The sequence below is a fragment of the Gopherus evgoodei genome, unplaced genomic scaffold, assembly GCF_007399415.2.
Source record: "Gopherus evgoodei ecotype Sinaloan lineage unplaced genomic scaffold, rGopEvg1_v1.p scaffold_50_arrow_ctg1, whole genome shotgun sequence".
NCBI lineage: Eukaryota > Metazoa > Chordata > Testudines > Testudinidae > Gopherus > Gopherus evgoodei.
In genome coordinates this window covers 691,063-714,292 of record NW_022060071.1, presented here as the reverse complement: position 1 = coordinate 714,292, position 23,230 = coordinate 691,063, and the positions used below count along the sequence as shown (strand labels likewise).

The window sequence follows — 23,230 nt, the reverse complement described above, 5'->3', positions numbered from 1 at the left end:
TCCTGAGATAATATAACTCTATGAGCGGCAGACTGGGTAATAGTTACACAGGTGAAACTTTTATTCAGGGCCTGATGGTAGAGCTCTGGGGTCCAAGGCTGGAGAGCTGGGGAGAGCTGGCTGGAGGCTCTGTCTTGTTGGCTCATGAGTGGTTAGTGAAAGCACTCCTGTAACTACACATGGGTGTGTCTTTTTCTGTTTTGGCTGTGTAAGTCCAAGATCTGAGATGACTGCAGCTTCTCACAGTCTCACAGTGTGAGAAGGGGGCCAGACTGGTATACCACAGGGTTCAGAGGTACCCCAGTTCCAGGTTGTACCTCAGGAAATTCCGTCACACTCACCCAACAAACGGACCCTACTACACCGTGACTCCATTTCCTTCTTGTCATGTGTTCAGTTACTGATGGAGAGACCATGGCTATGGGAGGGAAATCAGGACTGATGCATTGTATGTCATTCTCTGTGTGACATTTCTCAAACCACATCTCCCTGTGCCTCAGTTTGCTTATCTGTATGATGGGGATATTTTCCTAGTGGCTTTTCTCTGGAAGGAATTTTAAAGATCTTTTAATAAAAGGTGCTGCTGGGTGTGATTATAGTCACAGATGAGAATTAAAGATCTGTGATCCATTAGCAATAGCCTCATGTATCTGAAAAAAATGACAAGTGTCTCCCCTTTGATATTTTTCTCCAGATCTGTCTGTCCACTATCTACCCAGCCATCCTGGCCATTTACTTGGTGTCAGACTCCATGGAGACCGAGGCATTATCCCTAGTTTTCGTACCAATCAACTATAATTATTAAATATACACAAATACTCAGAGCAGCCAATTCCTCTGTGACTCAGCAGAGAGGCCAAGAGTTCTCATCTCCCTTTGGGAAGGTCCCTTAATTACTGTTTACTCCGAAAGCTGGATAAAGAACGCAGAAGCGTAGACATAGAAAAAGAAAGATTGGCTAGAGTGCCTCCGGTGTCCAGCCTGTTTCCTTTCAGATGTCATTTCTCCCCAAGAGGCTGAGTGAACCGCACTGGGATTGCACAGAGCTACAATATAAACAGTTCACACCTCTGTGTCGGCTATCGGCATGGATGCTGCTGTAGTTGCTGTGGTAAGAGAAGTGTGGAACACGGCTACGTGAGGAGGGTTCCCAGGGAAGATGCTTCTGCCTCAGTATTCACAGGTACCTATCTCCTGCAGAGGAGCTCACCTGCTCGACAAACCTAATGCAGCATGGGTGTGATGGGACAGAGATTAGATCTGTGATCCTTTCCGCTCTGCACAGCCATTAAACACCCCAGCTCTCTGGCCAAAGGTTATGAGTTTGATCCAGTCTCACTGTCCAAAGTGTCCCTCTCTGCTGAATACCCCTTCCTCCCTCCCCCCGCCCACTGCGAGCTGATGACCCACAGGGATTCTGAAATTGGGAGTTGGGACCCCTCAGGCGATCGTGAAGCTATTACATGGAGAGTCGCGAGTTGTCAGCCTCCACCCCAAACCTCATTATACTTCCAGCATGTATAATGATGCTAAATATTTTTAATAGTGCTTTTAATGTATAAGGCAGGGTGGCACTCAGAAACTTGCTATGTGAAAGGGATCACCAGTACAAAAATTAAAGAACCACTGGATTAGAAGCTGGAAGCTGGCTAAACAGTCAGTGGGGTCACTGGACAATCACGGTGCTAACAGAGCACTCATGACGATAAGACCATTGCAGAGAAACTAAATGAATTCTTTTCATCCGTCTTCACGGCTGAGGGTGTGAGGGAGATTACCTAACCTGAGCCATTCTTTTTAAGTGACAAATCTGAGGAACTGCCCCAGAATGAGGTGTTGTCAGAGTATGTTTTGGAACATATGATAAATTAAATGGTGAAAAGTCACCAAGACCAGATGGGATTCACCCAAGAATTCTGAAGGAACTCAAATGTGAAATTACAGAACTACTAATTGTAGTCTGTAACATATCAATTAAATCAGCTTCTGTACCAGATAACTCGAAGATAGCTAATGTACTAATGTGATGACAATTTTTAAGAAGGGCTCCAGAGGTGATCCCGGCGATTACAAGCCCCCTAAGCCTGATTTCAGTATCAGGCAAATTAATTGAAACGATAGTAAAGAACAATATTGTTAGACATATAGATAAACATGGTTTGCTGTGGAAAAATCAACATTGTTTTTGTAAAGGTAAATCACACCACACCAATCTACTAGAATTCTTTGAGGGGGTCAACAAGCATGCGTACAAGGGGTATCCAGTGCACATAGTGTACTTAGACTTTCAGAAAACCATTGACTGGGTACCTTACAACTGGCTCTTAAGCAAGGTCAGCTAACATGGGATAAGAGAGAAGAGGCTTTCATGGACTGGTAACCGGTTAAAAGATAGGAAGCAAAAGGTAGTTAAAAATGGTCAGTTTTCAGAATAAATTGTGGTGTGTCCCAGAGGTCTGTATTTTATCATTTTCCATCCTCTGGTTCTTACTAGGATTTAGATAATCTCCATTAATAGATCCTACCCTTAGGGATGTATTTATCCAAACCACATGCTGTTCTGTATCCATTGGCTTTCCTCCAGCCTTTAATTTGAAAATTGCTCTATAACGTTTTTAATATCAAGTGCCAGCAATCTGGTTCCATTTTGGTTCAGGTGGAGCACATCCTTCCTGTACAGGCTCTCCCTTTCCCCAAAGTTTTCCCATTTGTGAATCCCATTCAGCTAACCTTTTGATCCAATAAAGTTTGGGGCAAGGAGTTCCACAGGCAAAATATGGATTCTATTAACTATTTTCTTTTCTCAGTGTTATATGTGCAGACTTTCAATGTAATTGAATGTTTACTTGTTCATGATATGAGACACAGAAAATCTAATTGCCTGATCTCGTTTCTTTATCAATAGATTCATAGGGTTCAGATTCAGATAGGACCATTAAAACACCCAGTGTGTCCTTCTTTATAACACAGGCTATTAAATTTCACCCAGTTACTCCTGTATTCATCTGTTCCACTCTTCTCCTATTCTTACTGTTTGGAAGGTTTTTTTCCTGACACTTCATCTCAATCTGCTATTCTGTAGTTTGATCTATTGCCTCTTCTCCTGCTCGCTTTGGCAAAGGAGAACAACTTCCTTCCACCTTTTTATGGCAGCATTTCAAACCAATTGAAGACTGCTGTCATGTCCCCCCTTAAATACGTCCTTTCAGCACTAAATATGCCCTGTTCCTTCAGCTTTTTCATATGGCTTTCCATGCATTTAATCCCTTGAATCATTTTTGTCAGTTGTCTCTGGATCCTCTCAAGTTTTTCTACATCTTTTCTCTACAGCAGTGACCAAAATTAGACACACTGCTCTATCTGAGGCCTAACCAGCGCTGAACAGAGCGGTACTATATCCTACTGCGACTTGCATGCTACGCCGCCGCTAATATAAACTAACATTGCATTTGCCTTTTTCTGAAGAAGCAGAAAAAATCCACACCTCTGAGAGATGTAGAGATGGAGGACAACAAAAAAATTCTTCCCTAAATCTAGTTTTAGTTTTGATGACACTAAACTGGGAGGAGTGGTAGATACGCTGGAGGGCAGGGATAGGATATAGAGGGATGTAGACAAATTATAGAGGATTGAGCCAAAAGAAATCTGACGAGGTTTAACAAGGAGAAATGCAGAGTCTTACACTTAGTACGGAGTAATCCCATGCAGAGCTACAGACTAGGGACCGAGTACCTAGGAAGCAGTTTTGCAGAAATGGACCTAGGGATTATAGTGGACAAGAAGCTGGATAGGAGTCAACAGTGTGCCCTTGTTGGCAAGAAGGCTAACAGCATTTTAGGGTGTATAAGTAGGGGCATTGCCAGCAGATTGAGGGACGTGATCGTTCCCCTCCATTCGACATTGGTGAAGCCTCATCTAGAGTAATATGTCCAGTTTTGGGCCCCACACTACAAGAGGGATGTGAAAAAAAATGGCAAGAGTCCAGCGGAGGGCAACAAAAATGATTAAGGGACTGGAGCACATGATTTATGGGGAGAAGCTGAGGGAACTGAGATTGTTTAGTCTGCAAAAGGCAAGAATGAGGGAGGATTTGATAGCTTCTTTCAACTACCTGAAAGGCGATTTCAAAAAGGATGAATCTAGACTGTTCTCAGTGGTACCAGATGACAGAACAAAGAATAATGGTCTCAAGTTGCATTCAGAGCAGTTTAGGTTAGATATTAGAGGGGAAAAAATCATGACAAGAGTGGTGAAACACTGGAATGGGTTATCTCGGGAGGTGGAGGAATCTCCTTCCTTAGAGGTTTTTATAGCCTGGCTTGACAAAGCCTGGCTGGGATGATTTAGTTGGTGTTCATCCTGCTTTGAGCATGGGGTTGGAACAGATGACCTCCTGAGGTAAATTTGAACCCTTATATTCTATTATTCTAACTATCACTTCTCAGGGAAGTGGATTACATACACTGATGGGAGAACCCCAGCCGTTAGTGTTAGACTCTACAGTGAATCGCTATGGCAGTGCCACTGTAGCTTTCTAAGTGCAGAGAATCCCTCAAGCAGATCTTCTAGAAAAGGATCCAGTCTGGATCTGCAGACATGGGGAGGTGGAGAATCCACCAATTCCTGTCGGAGTTTCCTCCAGAGGTTAATCACCCCAGCTTCCAGCCACTGGTTCTTGCTCTGCCTTTCTGTGCTAGATTACAGAGCCCGTTGTTATAACTGAATGTGAATAAATGAAGCTCTTTAAGTCTTTCACTGACAGGCATTTTCTCCAGCCTCCAATAAATTTTGTAGTTTTTTTCTGCCCTCTCTCCAATTTTTCAACATCCCTCTTGAAATACGGACCCTGCGACTGGATGCAGTCAATTTCACCAATGTCATGTGCGAGGTGAAATCCTTCCCCTGCTCCAACTCACCACTCCCCTGCTTATGCAGCCAAGGATCACATCATCCCTTTTGGCTGCAGCATTTCACTGGGAGCTCATGATGAGTTCATTGCCCATATTGACCCCTAAATGCATTTCAGTGTCCCTGCATTGCATAATAAATTTTGGGGGACTCTGCTGCAACTTGACTGCATACTTCTGTTTCCAAATGAGATGTGTGGTGGATTGGTCATTTTGTAACTCTGGTGTTCTTAATTGTAAGGATCCGTTACACATATTCTTTAACACCTTCCTGGACACCTAATGGCCTGGAGAATGTTTCATCATCTTAGGTGATATGAGCACCTCATGCTGCTCCTTCTCAAATGCAGAACAAAAATATTTTTGAACACATCTCCTTCTTCTGCAAGATTAACAAGTTTACTTTCTCCCTCTAGGAATCAGTCTAAAACTTTTTCTAGGATTTCTTTGGTTCTTTATATATTTAATAACTTCTTTTTTGTGATCCTGAACATTGTCATGAATGGATTTTTCCCTTGTGTTTTTAACATCCCTTATCAATTTTCATAACTTCCAATTTGTATTGTTTTCTGTCTATTTCCCATTTCCCCATATGCTCTTCCTGGATCTCCTCTCTCATCTGCTGCCTTCACTTTGCCACTGAACTGGGGTTGGTCCAAAGTTCTCTATTTTCTTGACTGTGGCATCATGACTTTTTGAATATCTAATCAACTCTTCTGAAAGAACTCCCAATTTCCTTCCTGTTTTTTGGTCTACATTTTCCCTCCCAATCAGTTTTGCTGATAATTTGCCTCAGCTTTGGGGAATCAGCCCATCTGAAGTAATAAAGGTCTATAGATATTACTGGTTGGGAACTCTTCTCTGTTTGTCCATTTGAATGTCATCAGTTCGTTCTTCATTTTGCTCTCCTCTATCATATGCCTCCTTCTTTGTCTCTTCTCTAAACTAAAACCTCCCAGACTTTTCGATCTGTCTGCATATGGCAACCCTTTCAGAGAGATGGATAACCAGAACTGAGCACAAAGCCAGAGCAGGTTATGCTTCATCCCATTCCTTAGCCATTTGAACGTTGCCTTTGTTTTGCCCACTGCTGAGAATGAGCATTTGTTTCCATGGAGCTGCTATCAATGACAGCCACATCTTTTGCCACAGGTATGTTCTGTTTGGAAGATTTCCCCTGGCACATGTCCTGTCAATGGTTTGTTTGTTTTTCCCCAGTTTCAGATTTTGAGCAACCAGGTGAATGTAGATCTCCCTACAGCATGGACTAGTTAGCCTGGCGTTCGTCACATTAAAAACAGTGATGGATAACCAGTGTTCACACTCATGTTTCCTGCTGGCACTTATTAAGATTTCTCAGACCATGACATGTAGGAATTATTGATGCAAGAAGCCCCATTAAGATAAGGAAATGGCATTAATAGGGTCTGTTGTTCATAAGTAATTTCTCTCAATAATGAAAATGTCATTTTTCAGTATGTGAAGAGTGACCAAACAGCTTCACCCATGAGAACAGCCTCTAACAGCATATGTAGTGTCTTATATGAGCTTTGTCTCTCTATCCAGGCAACTGTACTGCGACCATCACCCTAGAGCCTTGGCACATACAGGAAGTCAGGGGAACGTATAGTGCATGCAGGAGATCCCGTTCTGCCTCAGAGTTGGACACCTTCTTCCCTACTGCATGTCAGATTCCAACACAACTCGCTTCTCCAACCCCTCCACCTTCATCCTGCTGGGTGTTCCTGGCCTGGAGGCAGCCCACGTCTGGATCTCCATCCCTTTCTGCACCATGTACACCATAGCCATCTTGGGGAACTTCACCATCCTGTTTACCGTGAAGACAGACCCGAGTCTCCATGGGCCCATGTACTATTTCCTTTGCATGCTGGCTATCACCGACCTGGTTGTATCTACGTCCATTATGCCCAAAATGCTGGCAATATACTGGTTTAATTCCAGGGAGATCAATTTCAATTCCTGCCTCATTCAGCTCTACTTCATTCACTGCTTTTCAGTGATGGAGTCTGGGATCTTTGTGGCCATGGCTTTTGATCGCTATGTGGCCATTTGCCATCCCCTGAGACATTCGACCATCCTGACAAACCCTGTGGTGACCAATATTGGCCTAGCCATGATGCTGTGCAGTGGTTTCCTTGCATTGCCATTTCCATTACTGGTAAGGCAGTGGCCGTATTGCAGAACCAACATCATCCCCCTGTCATACTGTGCACACATAGCTGTGGTGAAGCTGGACTGCGCTAACACCCGCATCAGTAGTTACTATGGGCTCTTTCTGGTATTTTGTGTGATTGGTCTGGATGTACTTTTTATAGCCCTCTCCTACACCCAGATCCTCAGGGCCATCTTCAGCCTCCCTACAAAGGATGCCCGGCTCAAGACTTTTGGGACCTGCATCTCCCACCTTTGTTCCATCTTAGCCTTTTACATCCCAAATTTCTTCTTCTCCCTAATGTATCGGTTTGGGCAGAATGTGCCCCTGCATTTCCACGTTCTCATTGCCAACATTTACCTCTTGATGCCCCCCATGCTAAATCCCATAATCTACGGGGTGAGGACCAAACAGATCCGGGACAGGCTGCACCGGCTCTTTACTCATAAAAGGACCTAAAATTTTTCCCCTTGTGCTCTGGCTCTCAGACCTCCATGCAGAGCTGGCTGGTGACATGGTACTAGACAATCAGAGAGACATTAAATCCTTTTCTGACCTTACCAGACTGTATTGGTATGGCAAATTAGGGAACTGATCTATGCACAATTCATAGAGTTGCCACTTTTCTAATTCTTGATAAATGCTCCACCTCTTCATCTGTGGCCCCATCCCTGTTGCTTGCAAGGGAGCCATTTTAGATTTTCCTAGCAATGCTATTTTTTTTCCATTTTTTCAGGCCTCAACACATTGCTAAAACCACTGAATCACTGCTTCACCAGGGCATCATTCATAAGCGTATTTCAATATGCAAGTCTCCAATCTGCACAGTACAAAAACCGAATGGGGCATGTCATCTTACTATTTACTATTGAGAATCAAATGACGTGTCTAAGGGAAGCCAATGTTGCCCAGCTTTCACAGTAGAAAGGGGTCAGTTTCCATTTCAAGTCTGACCCCAAGGGCTACTTAATAGTTCAGCCATTTTCCATGGGCAAATTATATGAATTTTGTCAGGGTTTTCTAAACCATCTCTTCTATTTCAATATGTAGATGATGTTTGTTTAGCAACAGAAGCTCAAGAGAAGCACCTGGAGCGTTGAAATGAACTTTTTTTCAAATCATGAAGGACTCAGGATTAAAGTGTAACCCAACAAAGGTATAACTAGTGGTCTCCTAAGTTTCCTTCATGTATCACTTTATCTCAAGGAGGTCGATCACCTGCACAACTAAAGGTGGATTCAAGTCGGGAACTACCCATGCCTGCTAACATAACTGCTTTATATTCTTTCTTAGGTTTAGCAGGATACCATTGAGACTTTATCTCTAACTTTGCTCACATTGCAGGTCCACTCTTTAATCTCTTGAATAAAGAAGTTGCTTGAATTTGGACACACAAGCATGCAAACAGAGGGAAATGATCTATTTGGTACATGACATGTACGGTGAGGTTTTGGCAAATCAGTAAAGTGCCTGAAACCACTATGGTTTATTGCTAAAAGCAACTAAGTCAGCAGGCTGTAAAGTAGCCATGCAGCAGCCTCATCTTGACCACGGCAGGAGGGGAGGGGGGGTTGGGTGCCACAGAAAGAGCAGCTTGACCTGGTGTTCTTCCTGATAAGAATTGTGTTGAAGTTGTTGATACATTTTAGAAGAGAATGATATGCCCACAGGAAAAAAAAAACACTTGATTAATCAATAATCAGAAGGAACCTCTTGCTTGACCATTGAAACTGTTTGCTTAACAAGTTTTCTTTAAGGGACATGTCATTGTATTACTAATCTATAATTAAGGGGGGAAAGTTTGAGGTAGTTGGACTGGGCTCTCCTCTGGATGCATCTTGTGCTCCCCACCAGCAGATGGGCTGTACTGTGCCACTCAAGAGCCACACTCAGCTTTGGCAATTATTGAGGGTGGGGTGTATTTTACTAACCTGTTGCGGACGTGTGTAAGTGCTCGAGAAAAAGTAAAATTTAGCTTTAAGTGAAAGCACTCTTGTGTTGTCCTGTCTGTGCCAGCCATCTATTGGTCAGACCTCCCTGTTTCCCCTGATTTATTTCCTGACACCACCTCACATGGACTACATGTTATCAAGAGGTCTATGTTAAAAGAATCCCGGGTAACAGAACTACCTTCAGGAGATGGAAAAAAGCCATGCAGTGTGTCACCCCGATAGATTGGTGGCCATGCATGAAGGCAAACGTATACCCGTACTGTGCAAATTGTTTGGTTTATGCACAGAATAATCCTACACCAACAAAAACAAATGCTTCTTTATGATGCTAAATATATGAAGGTCCATGGCAGGTTCTGCAAATTGATTTTTGGGACCTTTACCAAAAACTCAAAGGGGAAACCAATACCTTCTGGTTATCATTAATCCATGCTCTTAATGGGTGGAAGCATTTCTTTGAAATTAAATACACTCTAGCTACAGCAATGTGAGTACAGACCACACCCTTTATTCTTAGGACACAAAACTCAATCAGGTTCTTAAAAGAAGAACTTTATTGTAAAGAAAAAAGTAAAAGAATCACATCTGCAAAATCAGGATGGAAGGTAACCTCACAGCGTAATAAATAGATTTAAAACAAAGAGGATTCCCCGCTGGAAGCAAGTTCCCAATTACAAAAACAGGAGTAAAACTACCTTTGTAGCAGGTCTGGCTCTAGGCACCAGCAAAACAAGCAGGTGCTTGGGGCAGCATATTTCCAGGGGGTGACATTTGGGCAGCTCTTACTTCATTTCTCTCAAATCAAATACGTTGATCCACTGTAATTTGCTGTAGAAAAACTAGGATTAGAAATGAATAAGCAAGAAATGCTTCGCAGTGGTTTTTAGGACTGGAATTGCTATTTTCAACAGCCATTGCCTTTTTTAGTTTTATTTGTTTAAAAGGAAGACAATGATACTGCATTGGCAAATTCCCCATAGAAAGAAAGAGTGGAACAAAAGAATAACAAAGGCACCTAAACTTTTCCTCATTTATGGAGGACAGTCTTATAATATCCATCCAGATGTCCTCCAATCACACAAGCTGAAAATTGTTCCTCTTTACTGCCTTTCTGTAAGCATATGGGAACCAGTCCTGCCTGTGTTCTGTGCACATCCAAAATTCCTGCAGAATGACCCTCTCTGGGAGCAAGTTTCCAGTGACCCAGGACTGAGACAGCAGGAGGGTGCAGGTTGTGAGGGATAATCCAGGGCAGAGGTGGCAGGGGGAAGTGCTGGTGGTGGGAGGGAACTTGTGGGGGGAAAGGAGGGAGCCGAGCACTGGGGCGGCAGGGGTTGCGGGCCGGGGGAGCCCAGAGCCAGGGTAGGGGGCAACCAAATTTTTTTTTGCTTCAGGGGCAAAAACCTAGAACCGCCCTGCTTTGTAGCTTAGAAAATTCACAAGCCAAAACAAAAATAACCTAACATCTTTCCTTGCCTTACTTACAATTTCTGTAATTTTAGAAGGATCAGTCCAGGTATGTTTTTAGAAGATGTTGTATCTGCTTGGTCTCTCCCTCTGTCTTGGGAGGGAACAAACAAAGAGCCCCACAAAAAACTCCCACCCCCCCACCACAGATTTAAAATTATTTTCTTCTTCATTGGTCTTTCTGGTCAGGTGCCAACTAGGTGATTTGATTAGCGGGGAAGTGAGTGGCAGTCAGTAGCTGTTTTTGAAGGTTTCATTTGTTGAAGAATTGCCACTTTTAAGTCTACTACAATGACACACTACACGATAAAATCACTAACCCAGGAACCAAACCTTGCAACAAACCCTAGTGCCAACTCTGTCCACATATCTACTTAACCCCTTACAAGTAAAGCGATTCAGCACAGCTGGCAAGGAGGGCAGGGCAGGCTGAGTAACACATTCCAGGGCCAAACTGGAGCTGGCAAAGTATCAACATCAACAAATTCCTAGATGCCAAGGCAGAAGTCGGGGGAATCGAAATGGGCAGCAAGAGGAAAGTGGCAAATGGCTGGAAGGAGGCTACTGGGCAGAGCAAAGGGAGGCCTACCAGCCAAATATAGTGGGGAAGGGAGAGCAAGTACACACGAGGGTGGGAGACACATTCGCCAGTGTGCGCTTGTGTTATGCAGTCCATGCTTGCTGGTGCCATAGTCCCAGCTGATTGAAGGAGCAAAGCAAAGAACTGGGGTGAAGGGGCGAAGAGAAGGCCCCAATTGTAAGTAGGGGTCGTGGAAGGGGTTGGCGGGGGGAGAGATGGGCTAGGGGGAGCACTGCACACTGCTTCCACTTACTCCCTACAAAAGCAGGAGCAATGATATAAAGTCACGCAGTCCAGGAAGAGCCCCCTCTACAATGTTGCGCAGCAGCCCTCCTCTTTGTCTTCCTGGATGACATGAGCCATGTGGGTCTCTGCAGGGAAATCACAGAGTACTACTCCCTAAAGGAAGGAGAGCACCTTACACCTGTGGAAAATCATTCTACAGCCCAGGGTGTTCAAGGTAGCAAAGATGGCTGGTTTCATAGTGAGGGCCAGGGAGGATCCTCACCGGCCTCACAACAATCTGTGACCGACCCCAAAAGCCAGGAGGGAATCACAGAAGTTGCCATCCCACTGGTAGGCCATGATGTCCTGCCTCTCGATCCCCCTTCCCTTCTTCAAAACATCCCTCTCAACCCGGAGGACTTTCCTACAGGAAACTGTGCAGTTCCTCCTTCAGAGCAGTGGGGGAGAGCTGGGCCCCTGTGACAATCCCACGGCCCATGGAGTAATTCACTGAGGTTAACTAATGTTTAAGGCATTTTGACATCCTCTTTGTAAAATGAACTGTTGATGTACAGAGTCTTTTTATTATTAGTGCAGATAGTATTACCTCTTGGTACGTCCCACAAGTGTATTATATGATGTCATTATTTTATTGATGCTGTTCTAGATTCTTATTAATCAACAAACCTGGAATTAAAAAAGCGCCTAAACTCACAGAATTCTTTCATTATAGTATGAATCAGGCTCAAAACTTTGACTGCAAAATAGAAATCGGTCATCAAACTCCCTTTTCTTGTTGTAACAAATGTAAACATCTGTCTCCCCACACTGGTTAACTAGAAGCGAAAAATGCCTTCTCCTGAGGCATCCCAGGCATTGGCTCATGTCCCAGATACTGGACTCCATGATAGGCAGTTAGTGAAATCCAGTTTCACCATATATAAGGTGGTTCTAATCTCAAGAGATTAGATACTTAGCCTGGTCTATATATAACGCAGATTTTACCCAACAATCCCACTGTTTCCAATCATTAGCAATTAAATACTAAAGGGTTAATAATAAAAGAAAAGAATAAGAGTTATAAATGACTAACAGATTATATACATGCAAGTGATTTGTCAGTGTTCAGAGATCAGGATCACAGCAGTGATGGAATAAACTGGTAGCTTGCAAAAGTCTCTCTGGAAATAACCCAAACATGTTGGATGTCATCAGTCCTTGTTCAGAGATTCCTTGTTGGAGATTCAGAACAGAAAAATGAAGACAGGATGGAGATGTTTCAGGGGTCCTTTTTTATCATGTGCTCTGTGAATGGAATGTTACTGTCCCAAACAAAGTACACAGCCACTGTGGAAAGTTACTGGCCCGAGCTGGAGTCCAGGGTCACATGAGCACATCACATGTCCTTACATGCATTGCTGAGCAATAGGAGCAGTCATTTCCCATATTCTTGTTGAAACATTTTTCTTCTATAGCCCATTGGGAGAGCTACATGTCCTTGAGGACAGGGATAGTTCAGTAGTTTGAGCATTGGCCTCCTAAACCCAGGGTTGTGAATTCAGTACTTGAGGGGGCTACTTAGGGATCTGGGGCAAATTCAGTACTTGGTCCTGCTAGCAAAAGCAGGGGGCTGGACTCAATGACCTTTCAGGGTCCCTTCCAGTTCTGTGAGATAGAAATATATTTATTTTACTTATAACAGTCCAACATTAACATAAATTCTTTTTGAGGGGTGTTTCTCATAAATAAAACACTAGTTTAAGTGTCCAAGTCCCAGGTCAATATTCATAATGTCAGACACAAAGATGATGCATGCATATACATGGGATAATCATATTTAGCAAATCATAGCTTTTTCCCATTGACAGTCTGCTTTTCTGAAGTCCAGAGTCTATATTCTGCCGCTCTCCTTTCTTCCTTGTGTCAGGATCCTGAAGTCAACCATCTCAGGGTCACTGTCTCTCAGGTTCCCACCCACTTTTGCTTTCCCTACTAATTCTTCCTGCTCTGTGAGCAGCAGGTCTAGAAGAGCTCTGCTCCTAGTTGGTTCCTCCAACACTTGCACCAGGAAATTGTCCCCTACACTTTCCAAAAGCTTCCTGGATTGTTTGTGCACCACTGTATTGCTCTCCCAGCAGATATGAGAGTGATTAAAGTCTCCCATGAGAACCAGGGCCTGTGATCTAGTAACTTCTGCTAGTTGCCAGAAGAAAGCCTCGTCCACCTCATCCCCTGGTCTGATGGTCTGTACCAGACTCCCACCACGACATCAACCTTGTTGCTCACACTTCTAAACTTAATCCAGAGCTCTCAGGTTTTTCTACAGTTTCATACCGGAGCTCTGAGCAGTCATACTGCTCTCTTACATACAGTGCAACTCCCTCACATTTTCTGCCCTGCCTGTCCTTCCTGATCAGTTTATATCCATCCATGTGAACTACCCTGACATTCCAGCAACTGCTCGGTGTGATGTACTACTGTGGATGTGCTGCTCAAAGATCTCCTGTGTAACCTCTTTATGTGGATGGGAGAGAGCTCTCCTGCTGTCATGCTTAAACCACCCTCAGTGAGCACCTCCTGCTGACACAGTGCTGTCCACACTAGTGATTTTGTCAGTTAGGGGTGAGTTTTTCACATCCCTGACCGACAAAACTTTTCCCAACAAAAGTGTTAGTGTAGACAAAGCCTCAGTTGCAGATGAGTAAAGACGTCCAAGGCCTTAAGTCCTGCACTGTTTAAGAAGACTCCAATTTTCTGCTAGTCTCCTTTCTCTCCAAATCCATTGGCATGCATAGAAATATCCCAAAACTCTGCCTGAATCTGTTCCCGGGCCCTGCTGCATTGCCCAAGAGTTTCAACTCCTTGAGGGTTTCCAGTTGTTCCAGCTCCAGGATGGTTCCTTTGTTCCTTCACCACAGCCCTGTTATCTCTGCCCTCTGCTCTGGTCTCCCCTCCAGTACCAGGGGTTGTCTTGGGAATTCATGAGACAATCTGTGCTCTAAGGAGGGATGCGAGAGTAGAACTAAAGCAGGTTACAGAAGCTAACGGAGAGTCACGTGCTCCCAGCTGTGTGTCTGCTGTAGCCGCCACTCAATGGCCGGTTCTCGCTCACCCCAGTCTAGTTCTCCTAAACACATGATCTGCTCTTAAAAGCCCAGGACACACTTCCAGCAGCCAGGGCCAGGCTGTGCATTTCCGCTGTCTCACACCCACCCAGCAGCCCATGTAACCACCCGTTCTTAGTGCTGCTCCTCCCCCATCTCCCACCTGCCCCCTCTCTGGTGTATTACACACAGTAGCTGTGTCCTGTCTTAATTTGATCGATAAGATCTTTGGGGCAGGGGCAGTTTCTCCTTCTGTGTGTGTGAAGGGCCCAGCAGAAGGGGCCTCTGGAGGCTTCCAAAACACAAATAATGATCATAAATAATCAAGACAATAATCCAGCCCAATCAGGGCCTGGCCCACACATACACCTATTGGCTCTAGCTACCGAGGAAGTTCAAGCCATGCTGGGCAGCTACAGAGTGTTAGTAACCTGACTGCAGGTGGACATGGTGCCCCGCTGTGCTCGGACAGGAGAATTCATTCAGTCTCATTCCAGTGCTCCGCACAAAAGAAATTCCCCCAATCAGCCAGAGGAGCAGGCAGAGAGTTCAGCTGTGGGAATCCAAGCGCCCTCCAGTCGGGGCAGTGCTGGAAGGTCTGACTCAGCCTCCCTCTGCATCCCACCTAACGAACAGTTGCTACCAGAGTAGGAGTCCATTTCCCTCTTGGCATGATGGAGAGACCATGGAAGTCAGGACTCCTGGGTTCTGTCATCCTGCAACACATTCTCTGTGTGACTCTGGCCAATTCATATCTCCCTCTGCCTCAGTTTACCAATTTGTATCATTGGATATATAATCATAGTGACTTTCTTTTATTAGGTGTTTTCAAGATCCTTCAATGAAAGGTGCTGCACAGGATGATGATAGTTACTGCCAGGGTGGATTTGATTTAAATCGTGATTTAAATCACGATTTAAATCACTAGTCAGAAAGACTTGATTTAATCATGGATTTTTACATAAAAGTGCATTCTTGTTGGTTGTTATAACCTTAATACATATTCTTCACAACTCAGACATAGATGTAGGTTTCATTTTTAGAAGGTACACACTATACCTTTTTAAACAGTGATTTGTTTTGAAAACTTTTCAGATTAGTTTTACAGCTACATCAGAAAATGTATGATTGGTTATTTCATTTACCAAAGGTAACTGAAGCAGATATTTATGAAGTCATTGGGAGGTGAACTATCTTCAATTCAACAGGTTAATCATTAGTATTTGGCGGACTTTCTTGCCATGCTGTATGAGGGGGAGAACATCACTAGACAGACATTTAAATTGTTTTATTTAACTAAAACAACAATGTTAAGTATTCTGGATATATTCTTTAACAGCAAACAAATAATATTTTAACAAAACAAGCATATGTCCCTCGCTTCTCACATTTATCTCCAGACTTCTTCTCCTTGCCCAGATCTATTTCAACCCGAACAATTTTCTATTCATTGAACTTTTTGAAACTTTGCACTTTTAGAGAGAGGTAAGGGATTGACTCTGTGTACTCAAGCTTGCAGGGTGACAATCGAGCTGAGGTCTCTTATTTCTCGTCTCTCTATATTATTTATTTATTTTAAATAAATGTTGCTGTTAACAAGCATGTTACCTCTGGAGACACAAATCCACAGTTTGAGAAACTAAGCATCTCTGATGGTATCTTCTAGACTGAGCACCGGATCCCTTTTGGTAGACAGAAAGCTTAACTTCAATAATCTATACAGAAGCCCCAGGAACCCCATAAAATTGGGTCCCTAATCCATGAACTATTGGAACTCATTTACAAAACTTTTCTTAAACATTGCATGCATATATTGTCCCATACTATAGCATTAGAATTTATAATCCCTATTCCATGATGAGATATCTTTGAGCTATAATGTATCTTCATTAAAACTATCTTTAGATGAGTTTTCTCCTTAAAAAACATTTTACAAAAAAATCTCATGTAAATAAAAAAAATCTGATTTTTTTTTAATTTTTAACAAAAATAATTGATTTTTAACCACTCTGGTTACTGCTGAGAATTACTGATCTCTGATCCCTTAGCGACAGCCCAGTGTACCTGCACAAAGTGTTTTTGTCTCTCCAGAGTGATTGCTTTCCAGATCTGTCTGTCTGCTATCTACTTTGCCATCCTGAGAATTTACAAAGTATCAGACCCTATGTGGATCTAGTCATTATCCCTAATTTTCTTAGTAATTAACTATAATTTTTAAATATACACAAATACACAGAGCAGACAATTCCTCTCTGACTCAGCACAGAGCCCAAGAGTTCTCATCTCCCTTTGGGAAGGTCCCTTAATTACTGTTTACTCCTGAAGCTGGATAAGGGCGGATGGGCTGGTCTCCAGCCTGTTTACATTCACATGCCACTTCTCCATTAGAGGCTGAACAAACCCCCCTGGGACTGCTCAGAGATATATTAGAAGTGATGCACACCTCTGTGTTGGCTCTCGGCATGGGATGCTTCTGCAGATGCTGGGGTGAGAGAGGTATGGAACACGGCTACCTGAGAGGGATTCCCAGGGAAGACGCTTCCATCTCAAAATTCTCAGGTACCCATCTCTTGCTGAGGGGTTCACCTGCTTGACAAACCCAGTGCAATATGGGTGTGCTGGAAAAGAGAGTAAGCCTGTGTAAGTTTTTGCTCTGCACAGATATTAAACATCCCAGGGCCCTTGCTACTGGTGATGAGTTTTCTTCAGTATCAATGGCCAAATTTGTCCCTCTTTTCTTTGTCCTCCTTCCTCAGCTGATGGCCTCCAGCCCCAAGGCAGCTGCTTTTCAGTGCTACAGTGGATTTTTCAGAATGAAAGGTTTTAGTAGATGGACAATAGAGGGCCAAATTCTGAAACTGGGGCATGTAGTTTGCTCAGACCTTATAGAGGCAAAACTCCCCTTGAAGTAAGAATTGAGTAAACACCTCAGGAACCGGTGGTGTGTTAATGAACAGACATTATCACCCCTGCTCTTGCATCTAGGTCTCTAGATGTTAACTGGGTGGGTGGGGTGCAGCTATTATCTGACTTTTATCTCCTGGAAAACATGGAAGTGCTAGGGGTCCTCACTGGAACAACTATACAAATTTTTCAACATGGGCAAAACATCTTTTCTCCTAGTTTCATTTGAGAAGTCAGCTAAACTCTAGTGCCTGAAACTTTCCAAAAACAATTCAGCCGGAAGCAGACACCCAGCATGGGAAATTTCAGTCCAAATAGTTAAAGTTTGGCAAACTTATCAGCAACTGAAAATGGAAGGTGTCAGACAGCCTTAGCTAATGGTGGTGCCACCAGCAAAACCTACAATGACCCATCAATTTGTGAATGACATTCAACTAAGCTCTTTGCTGCAATAATGTCTGCGGCAAGGAGTTCCACAGGCCACATATAGATTATATAAACAATTTTCTTTCATCATTGTTATATATTCAAATTTTTGGTGTAAATGAATGTCCCCTTTTTTGTGTTTTATGATACATGGTGAATACAAATGCCTGAACAAATTTCATTATCAATATTCATTTGGAAAACCTTCAGCAAAAGAGCTACAACTTTTCCCCATCTTTTTTATGGCAGCCTTTCATGTATTTGAAGACCACTACCATGGCCTCACTTAATCTCCTCTTTTCCAAACTAAACATGCCCAGTTCCTTCAGCCTTTGTCGTATGGCTTCCCTCCCATCCCTTTGATCATTGGTGCCACTCACCTCTGGATCCTTTCCAGTCTCTCTACATCCTTTCTATACACTGATGCCCAAAACTGGACTCACTACTCAAGCTGAGGCCTAACCAGCGATGCGTAGATGAATATTATCACCTCCCATGACAGCATGCTATGCAACTGAAATTTGCATTTCCTTTTTTAGAATTGCCCAAAGAAAGGAAGCCCCTGAGAGTTGCAGCTGTCTCACCCTAACCGCAGTGTAGACAGCATGAGGTCGACAGAAGAATTCTTCCATCAACCTTGCTACCACCTCTTGGGGAGGTGGGCTACTTGCAGTGATGGGAGAACCGCTCCTCTCAGTGCTAGTTGTGTCTACATCGAGGTACTACCGCAGCACCGCTGCAGCATTTTCAGTGTAGACAAGGCCTCAAGCAGATCTCCCAGAAAAGCATCCTGTCTGGCTCTGCAGACACATGGAGTTCGAAAATCAACCTTTCCCCTTTGCAGTTTGTTCCAAAGGTTAATCTCTCTCAGTGATAAATATTTGTCCCCTTTTTCCAACTGGAACTTGTCTGGTTTCAGCTTCCAGCCATTGGGCCTTGCTCTGCCTTTCTCCGCTAGATTAAAGAGCCCGCTATTACTCTTTAGTATAAATAGGTGAAGCTCTTTAAGTCTCTCACACTGTCTGGCATTTTTTCCAGTCTTAAATAATTTTTGTGGCTCTTTTGGGCACCCTCTTCAATTTTTCAACACCCTTTTTTGAAATGTGGACTTTGGGCCTGGACACAGTCGGCTTCAACAATGCCATGTGCAGAGGGAAAATCCTTGCATTGCCCCAGTTCATCCAGAGATCACACCTGCCCTTTTGGTCACAGCCTCACACAGGGGGCTCACCATGAGCTGAATGTCCACAGTGACCTCTAAATCCTTTTCATGGTCCCCGTGTTCAATATTATAGTGCCCTAGTCTGTGGGTCGGGCCTGCGTTACCTGTTCCAAAATGATAACCTAGCATTATTTATATGCATAGACTTTTGTTTTGTCATCCCATACCAGAATTTCCATTGATTCCTAACATTGTCCTAACATTTTTTTAAACATTCCCTTTATTTTTTTAATAGTTTATGTTTAACACAAAACTGCCCTGTATTTTGCCTTTATTTTATTTTTGGCTCTGCTGCTTCCTGGTTGTGTAATTCTGGTTCCAAATGAGATGTGTGGATGAACAGTCAGTCTGGATATCTGGTGTTTGTAACACTAAGGTTGTACTGTAGATGCTCTTTCACATTCTCCTTGACTGCTAATGGATTGGAAAGTATCTTATCATCTCACGTGATATGCGTACCTCATACTGCTTCTTTCTGAATGCAGAACAGAAATATTTTTTGAACACTTTGTCAGAGAAAAACAGAGTCTCACTCTCTTTTTGGGTGCAGCAAAGTCAGATACTTTATTATCTCTAGCAATGTCATGGGGGAGAGAGCTAAACAAGTCTCTCTCAGACAAACAATAACAGTAGCATTTGTACCTTTTGTTACAACAGCTGCATTTTGTTTATACATAGGTCATCCTGATAATATTTTTCTCACCAGTTTAAGCTCTAGTCTATATTCCGTACTTATCTAACTCAAAGTTGCAACGACTTTTCCCACAGTTCTTTCCTACTTGCCTCACACAATCCTCCCTTCTACAAATCTCACATTATTAGGGTTACAGCTAGCCGGAGAATTGCTCCCAGAGGGGACTGTTTGCCACTGAAATCCCCTTCCAATCCCTGTCAGTTCTTTCTCTACTTCCACAACATCGACCTTTTCTGCAACATTAACAAGTTTCCTTTCTCCCTTTAGGAATTGGCCTAAACCTTTTCTAGGATTTCTTTTGCTCTTAATATATTTAATAGTCTCAATGTTGTGATCCTTAACTCTGGCAAGCATGGAGTTTTCCCTGCTGTCTTTAATGTCCCGTATCAATGTTCATCATTTCCAGTTGGTATTGCTTTGTATCTATTTTTCCTTTTCCCCATTTACTATTTATAGCTTCTTCACTCTTCACTGCTGCCTTCACTTTGCCACTAACTGTGTTTTTAGCCAAAGTTGTTCACTTTCTTGATTGTAGAATCGAGGTTTTATAGCTATGCAATCAACACTTCTTAAAACACTGCCAATTTCCATTCACATTTCTGTCTAAATTATTCCTCCCAATCAGTTTTACTCACAATTTGCTTCATCTTTGAGGAATTAGACCTTTTGAAGCGCTAAGGGTACATCTACACTACAGGATTATTCCGATTTTACATAAACTGGTTTTGTAAAACAGATTGTATAAAGTCGAGTGCACGCAGCCACACAAAGCACAATAATTAGGTGGTGTGCATCCATGTACCGAGGCTAGCGTCGATTTCTGGAGCGTTGTACTGTGAGTAGCTATCCCGTAGCTATCCCATAGTTCCCGCAGTCTCTCCTGCCCATTGGAATTCTGGGTTGAGATCCCAATGCATGATGGTGCAAAAACAGTGTCGCGGGTGATTCTGGGTAAATGTTGTCACTCATTCCTTACTCCGTGAAAGCAACGGCAGACAATCATTTCCCGCCCTTTTTCCCTGGATTGCCCTGGCAGATGCCATAGCATGGCAACCATGGAGCCTGTTTTGCCATTTGTCACTGTCACCGTATGTGTACTGGATGCTGCTGACAGAGGCGGTACTGTAGGGCTACACAGAAGCATTCATTTGCCTTTGGAAGGTAGCAGGGACGGTTACCATCCCTATTGTACAGCCTGCCATGCCATTGTAAATTGGCGATGAGATGACAGTTATCAGTCGTTCTGTACAGTCTGCTGCTGTCATGGGTGCTCCTGGCTGGCCTTCACTGAGGTTGACTGGGGGCGCAAAGACAAAAATGGGAATGACTTCCCGGGTCATTCCCTCCTTTATGTTGTATCTAAAAATAGAGTCAGTCCTGCCTAGAATATGGGGCAAGTGTACTAGAGAACCAGTGAACCAGAGAACCAGAGAGTACAGTCGCTCCATGTCAGATCCCGCAGAAATGATGAGCTGCATGCCATTCTAGGGGGTGCCCCTGCAACAACCCCACCAGTTGCTTCCCTCCTCCCCCAATCCTCCTGGGCTATGGTTGCAGTGTCCCCCCATTTGTGTGATGAAGTAATAAAGAATGCAGGAATAAGAAACACTGACTTGTAAGTGAGATAAAATGAGGGGGAGGCAGCCTCCAGCTGCTATGATAGTCCAGGCAGGACATTAAAAGGTGGGAGGGGAGAGGAGCCCAGCCTCCCACTGCTCTGATAGTCCAAGCAGTACAGAATCTTTTCTTTAGACATGAAAGCAGGGGAGCTGATGGAGCTCAGCCCCCAGTTGCTATGATGAAGACGGTTACCAGCTGTTCTGTACCATCTGCTGGGAATGACCGGGAGTCATTCCTATTTTTACCCAGGCGCCCCCGGCCGACCTCACCGAGACCAGCCAGGAGCACTCACGAGATGAGGAGGATGGCTATCAGTCATTTCGTACTGTACTGTCTGCCACCGGGGAGAGGAGGGGAGAGGATGCTGCTGTTCAGTGCCGCAGCACCACGTCTACCAGCAGCATTCAGTAGACATACGGTGACATTGAAAAAAGTCAAGAAACGATTTTTTCCCTTTTCTTTCATGGGGGGCTAGAGGGGTAAATTGACAAGATATAACCTTAACCACCCCGGTCAAAGTGTTTGACCCTACAGGCATTGGGAGCTCAGCCAAGAATGCAAATACTTTTTGGAGACTGTGGGGACTGTGGTATAGCTCAAGTCCTCAGTCCCCCCTCCCTCCATGAGCGTCCATTTGATTCTTTGGCTTTCCGTTAGGTTTGTCACACAGCACTGTGCTGTGGCCTCTGTCTATCATAGCCTGGAGATTTTTTCAAATGCTTTGTCATTTCGTCTTCTGTAACGGAGCTGTGATAGAACAGATTTGTCTCCCTATAAAGCAATCAGATCCAGTATCTCCCTTACGGTCCATGCTGGAGCTCTTTTTGGATTTGGGACTGCATCGCCACCCGTGATGATCAGAGCTCCACGCTGGGCAAAGAGGAAATGCAATTCAAAAGTTCACAGGGCTTTTCCTGTCTACTTGGCCAATGCATCCGATTTCAGATTGCTGTGCAGAGCAGTCACAATGGTGCACTGTGGGATACCACCAGGAGACCAATACCGTCCATTTGCGGCCACACTAACCCTAATCAGACATGGTTATACCAATTTCAGCGCTAGTCCTCTCGTCGGGGAGGAGTACAGAAACTGGTTTAAAGAGCCCTTTATATCAATATAAAGGGCCTTGTTGTGTGGACAGGTGCAGGGTTAAATCGGTTTAACGCTGCTAAATTCAGCTTAAATGCGTAGTGTAGACCAGGCCTTAGTGTCTAAAGGCATTACTGGTGGGGGACTGTTCTCTGTTTTCCCATTTGAATATAATTGCTTACATTCTTTATATTGTTCTCCTCTACCACATGCCTCCTTTTTTCTTTCTTCTTTTAAATAAACAGTCCTCATATAGCATCCTCCCCCGTCTCAGATATCCCCTTTAAAACTGCTATATCCTTTATAGAGACTGGATCATGCCTGGCCTTTTCTTGGAGATGTGTTCCAGTTGGGATGCTTCCCCCAAAACATGTTTGTCAAAGGTTTAGATTTTTTCTATTCTCACATTTTGAGCAACTGGGTGAATGGGGAACTCCCTACATCACAGAATCTCTAGCATGGGTTTCATTTCATGAATGAACAATGACATATAACCAGTATCCATACTGGCGTTTCCTGATGGAGTCTTTTAAAGTTTCATAGACTCCGAAGGGTAGGAATTATTGACATACGGTGCACCATAAAACATGGAATTGGCATTAGTAGGGTCATTTGTTCACAATTCATTTCTCTGAATAATGAAAATGTCAATTTTCAGTGTGTGAACAGTGACCAATCTGCTTCACCAGCGAGAAGAGCCTTCAGTAGTGCATGTGGTGTCTCATGTTCACATTGTCTCTCTCTGTCCAGGCATTTGTACTGCAACCATCATCCTTGACCTTGGGCACATAAGGAACTCAGGGGAACATACAGTACATACAAGAGACACCTTTCTGCCTCAAAACTGGACACCTTTTCCCCTACTCC

General features: G+C 43.6%; 1 protein-coding gene and 1 long non-coding RNA gene across 2 annotated transcripts; one reads left to right on the top strand and one right to left on the bottom strand.

Moving 5' to 3' along the window:
- Nucleotides 1-1,936: 1,936 nt before the first annotated feature.
- On the bottom strand, nucleotides 1,937-19,172 carry LOC115643086. Its single transcript, XR_003998279.1, has 3 exons — nucleotides 19,162-19,172; nucleotides 16,779-16,784; nucleotides 1,937-2,018 (listed from the first exon to the last, which is right to left on the bottom strand). It is a non-coding gene; the product is annotated as an uncharacterized LOC115643086 (long non-coding RNA).
- Nucleotides 6,586-7,539, top strand: LOC115643085 (olfactory receptor 52R1-like). The gene has a single exon (XM_030546894.1). It carries the CDS (start codon nucleotides 6,592-6,594, stop codon nucleotides 7,537-7,539), a length of 948 nt encoding a protein of 315 aa, XP_030402754.1. The 5' UTR covers nucleotides 6,586-6,591.
- Nucleotides 19,173-23,230: the final 4,058 nt, after the last annotated feature.

What these genes read in the sequence shown, in the direction of transcription:
- LOC115643085 (XM_030546894.1), top strand. Translation starts at nt 6,592, where the DNA reads ATGTCAGATTCCAACACAACTCGCTTCTCCAACCCCTCCACCTTCATC.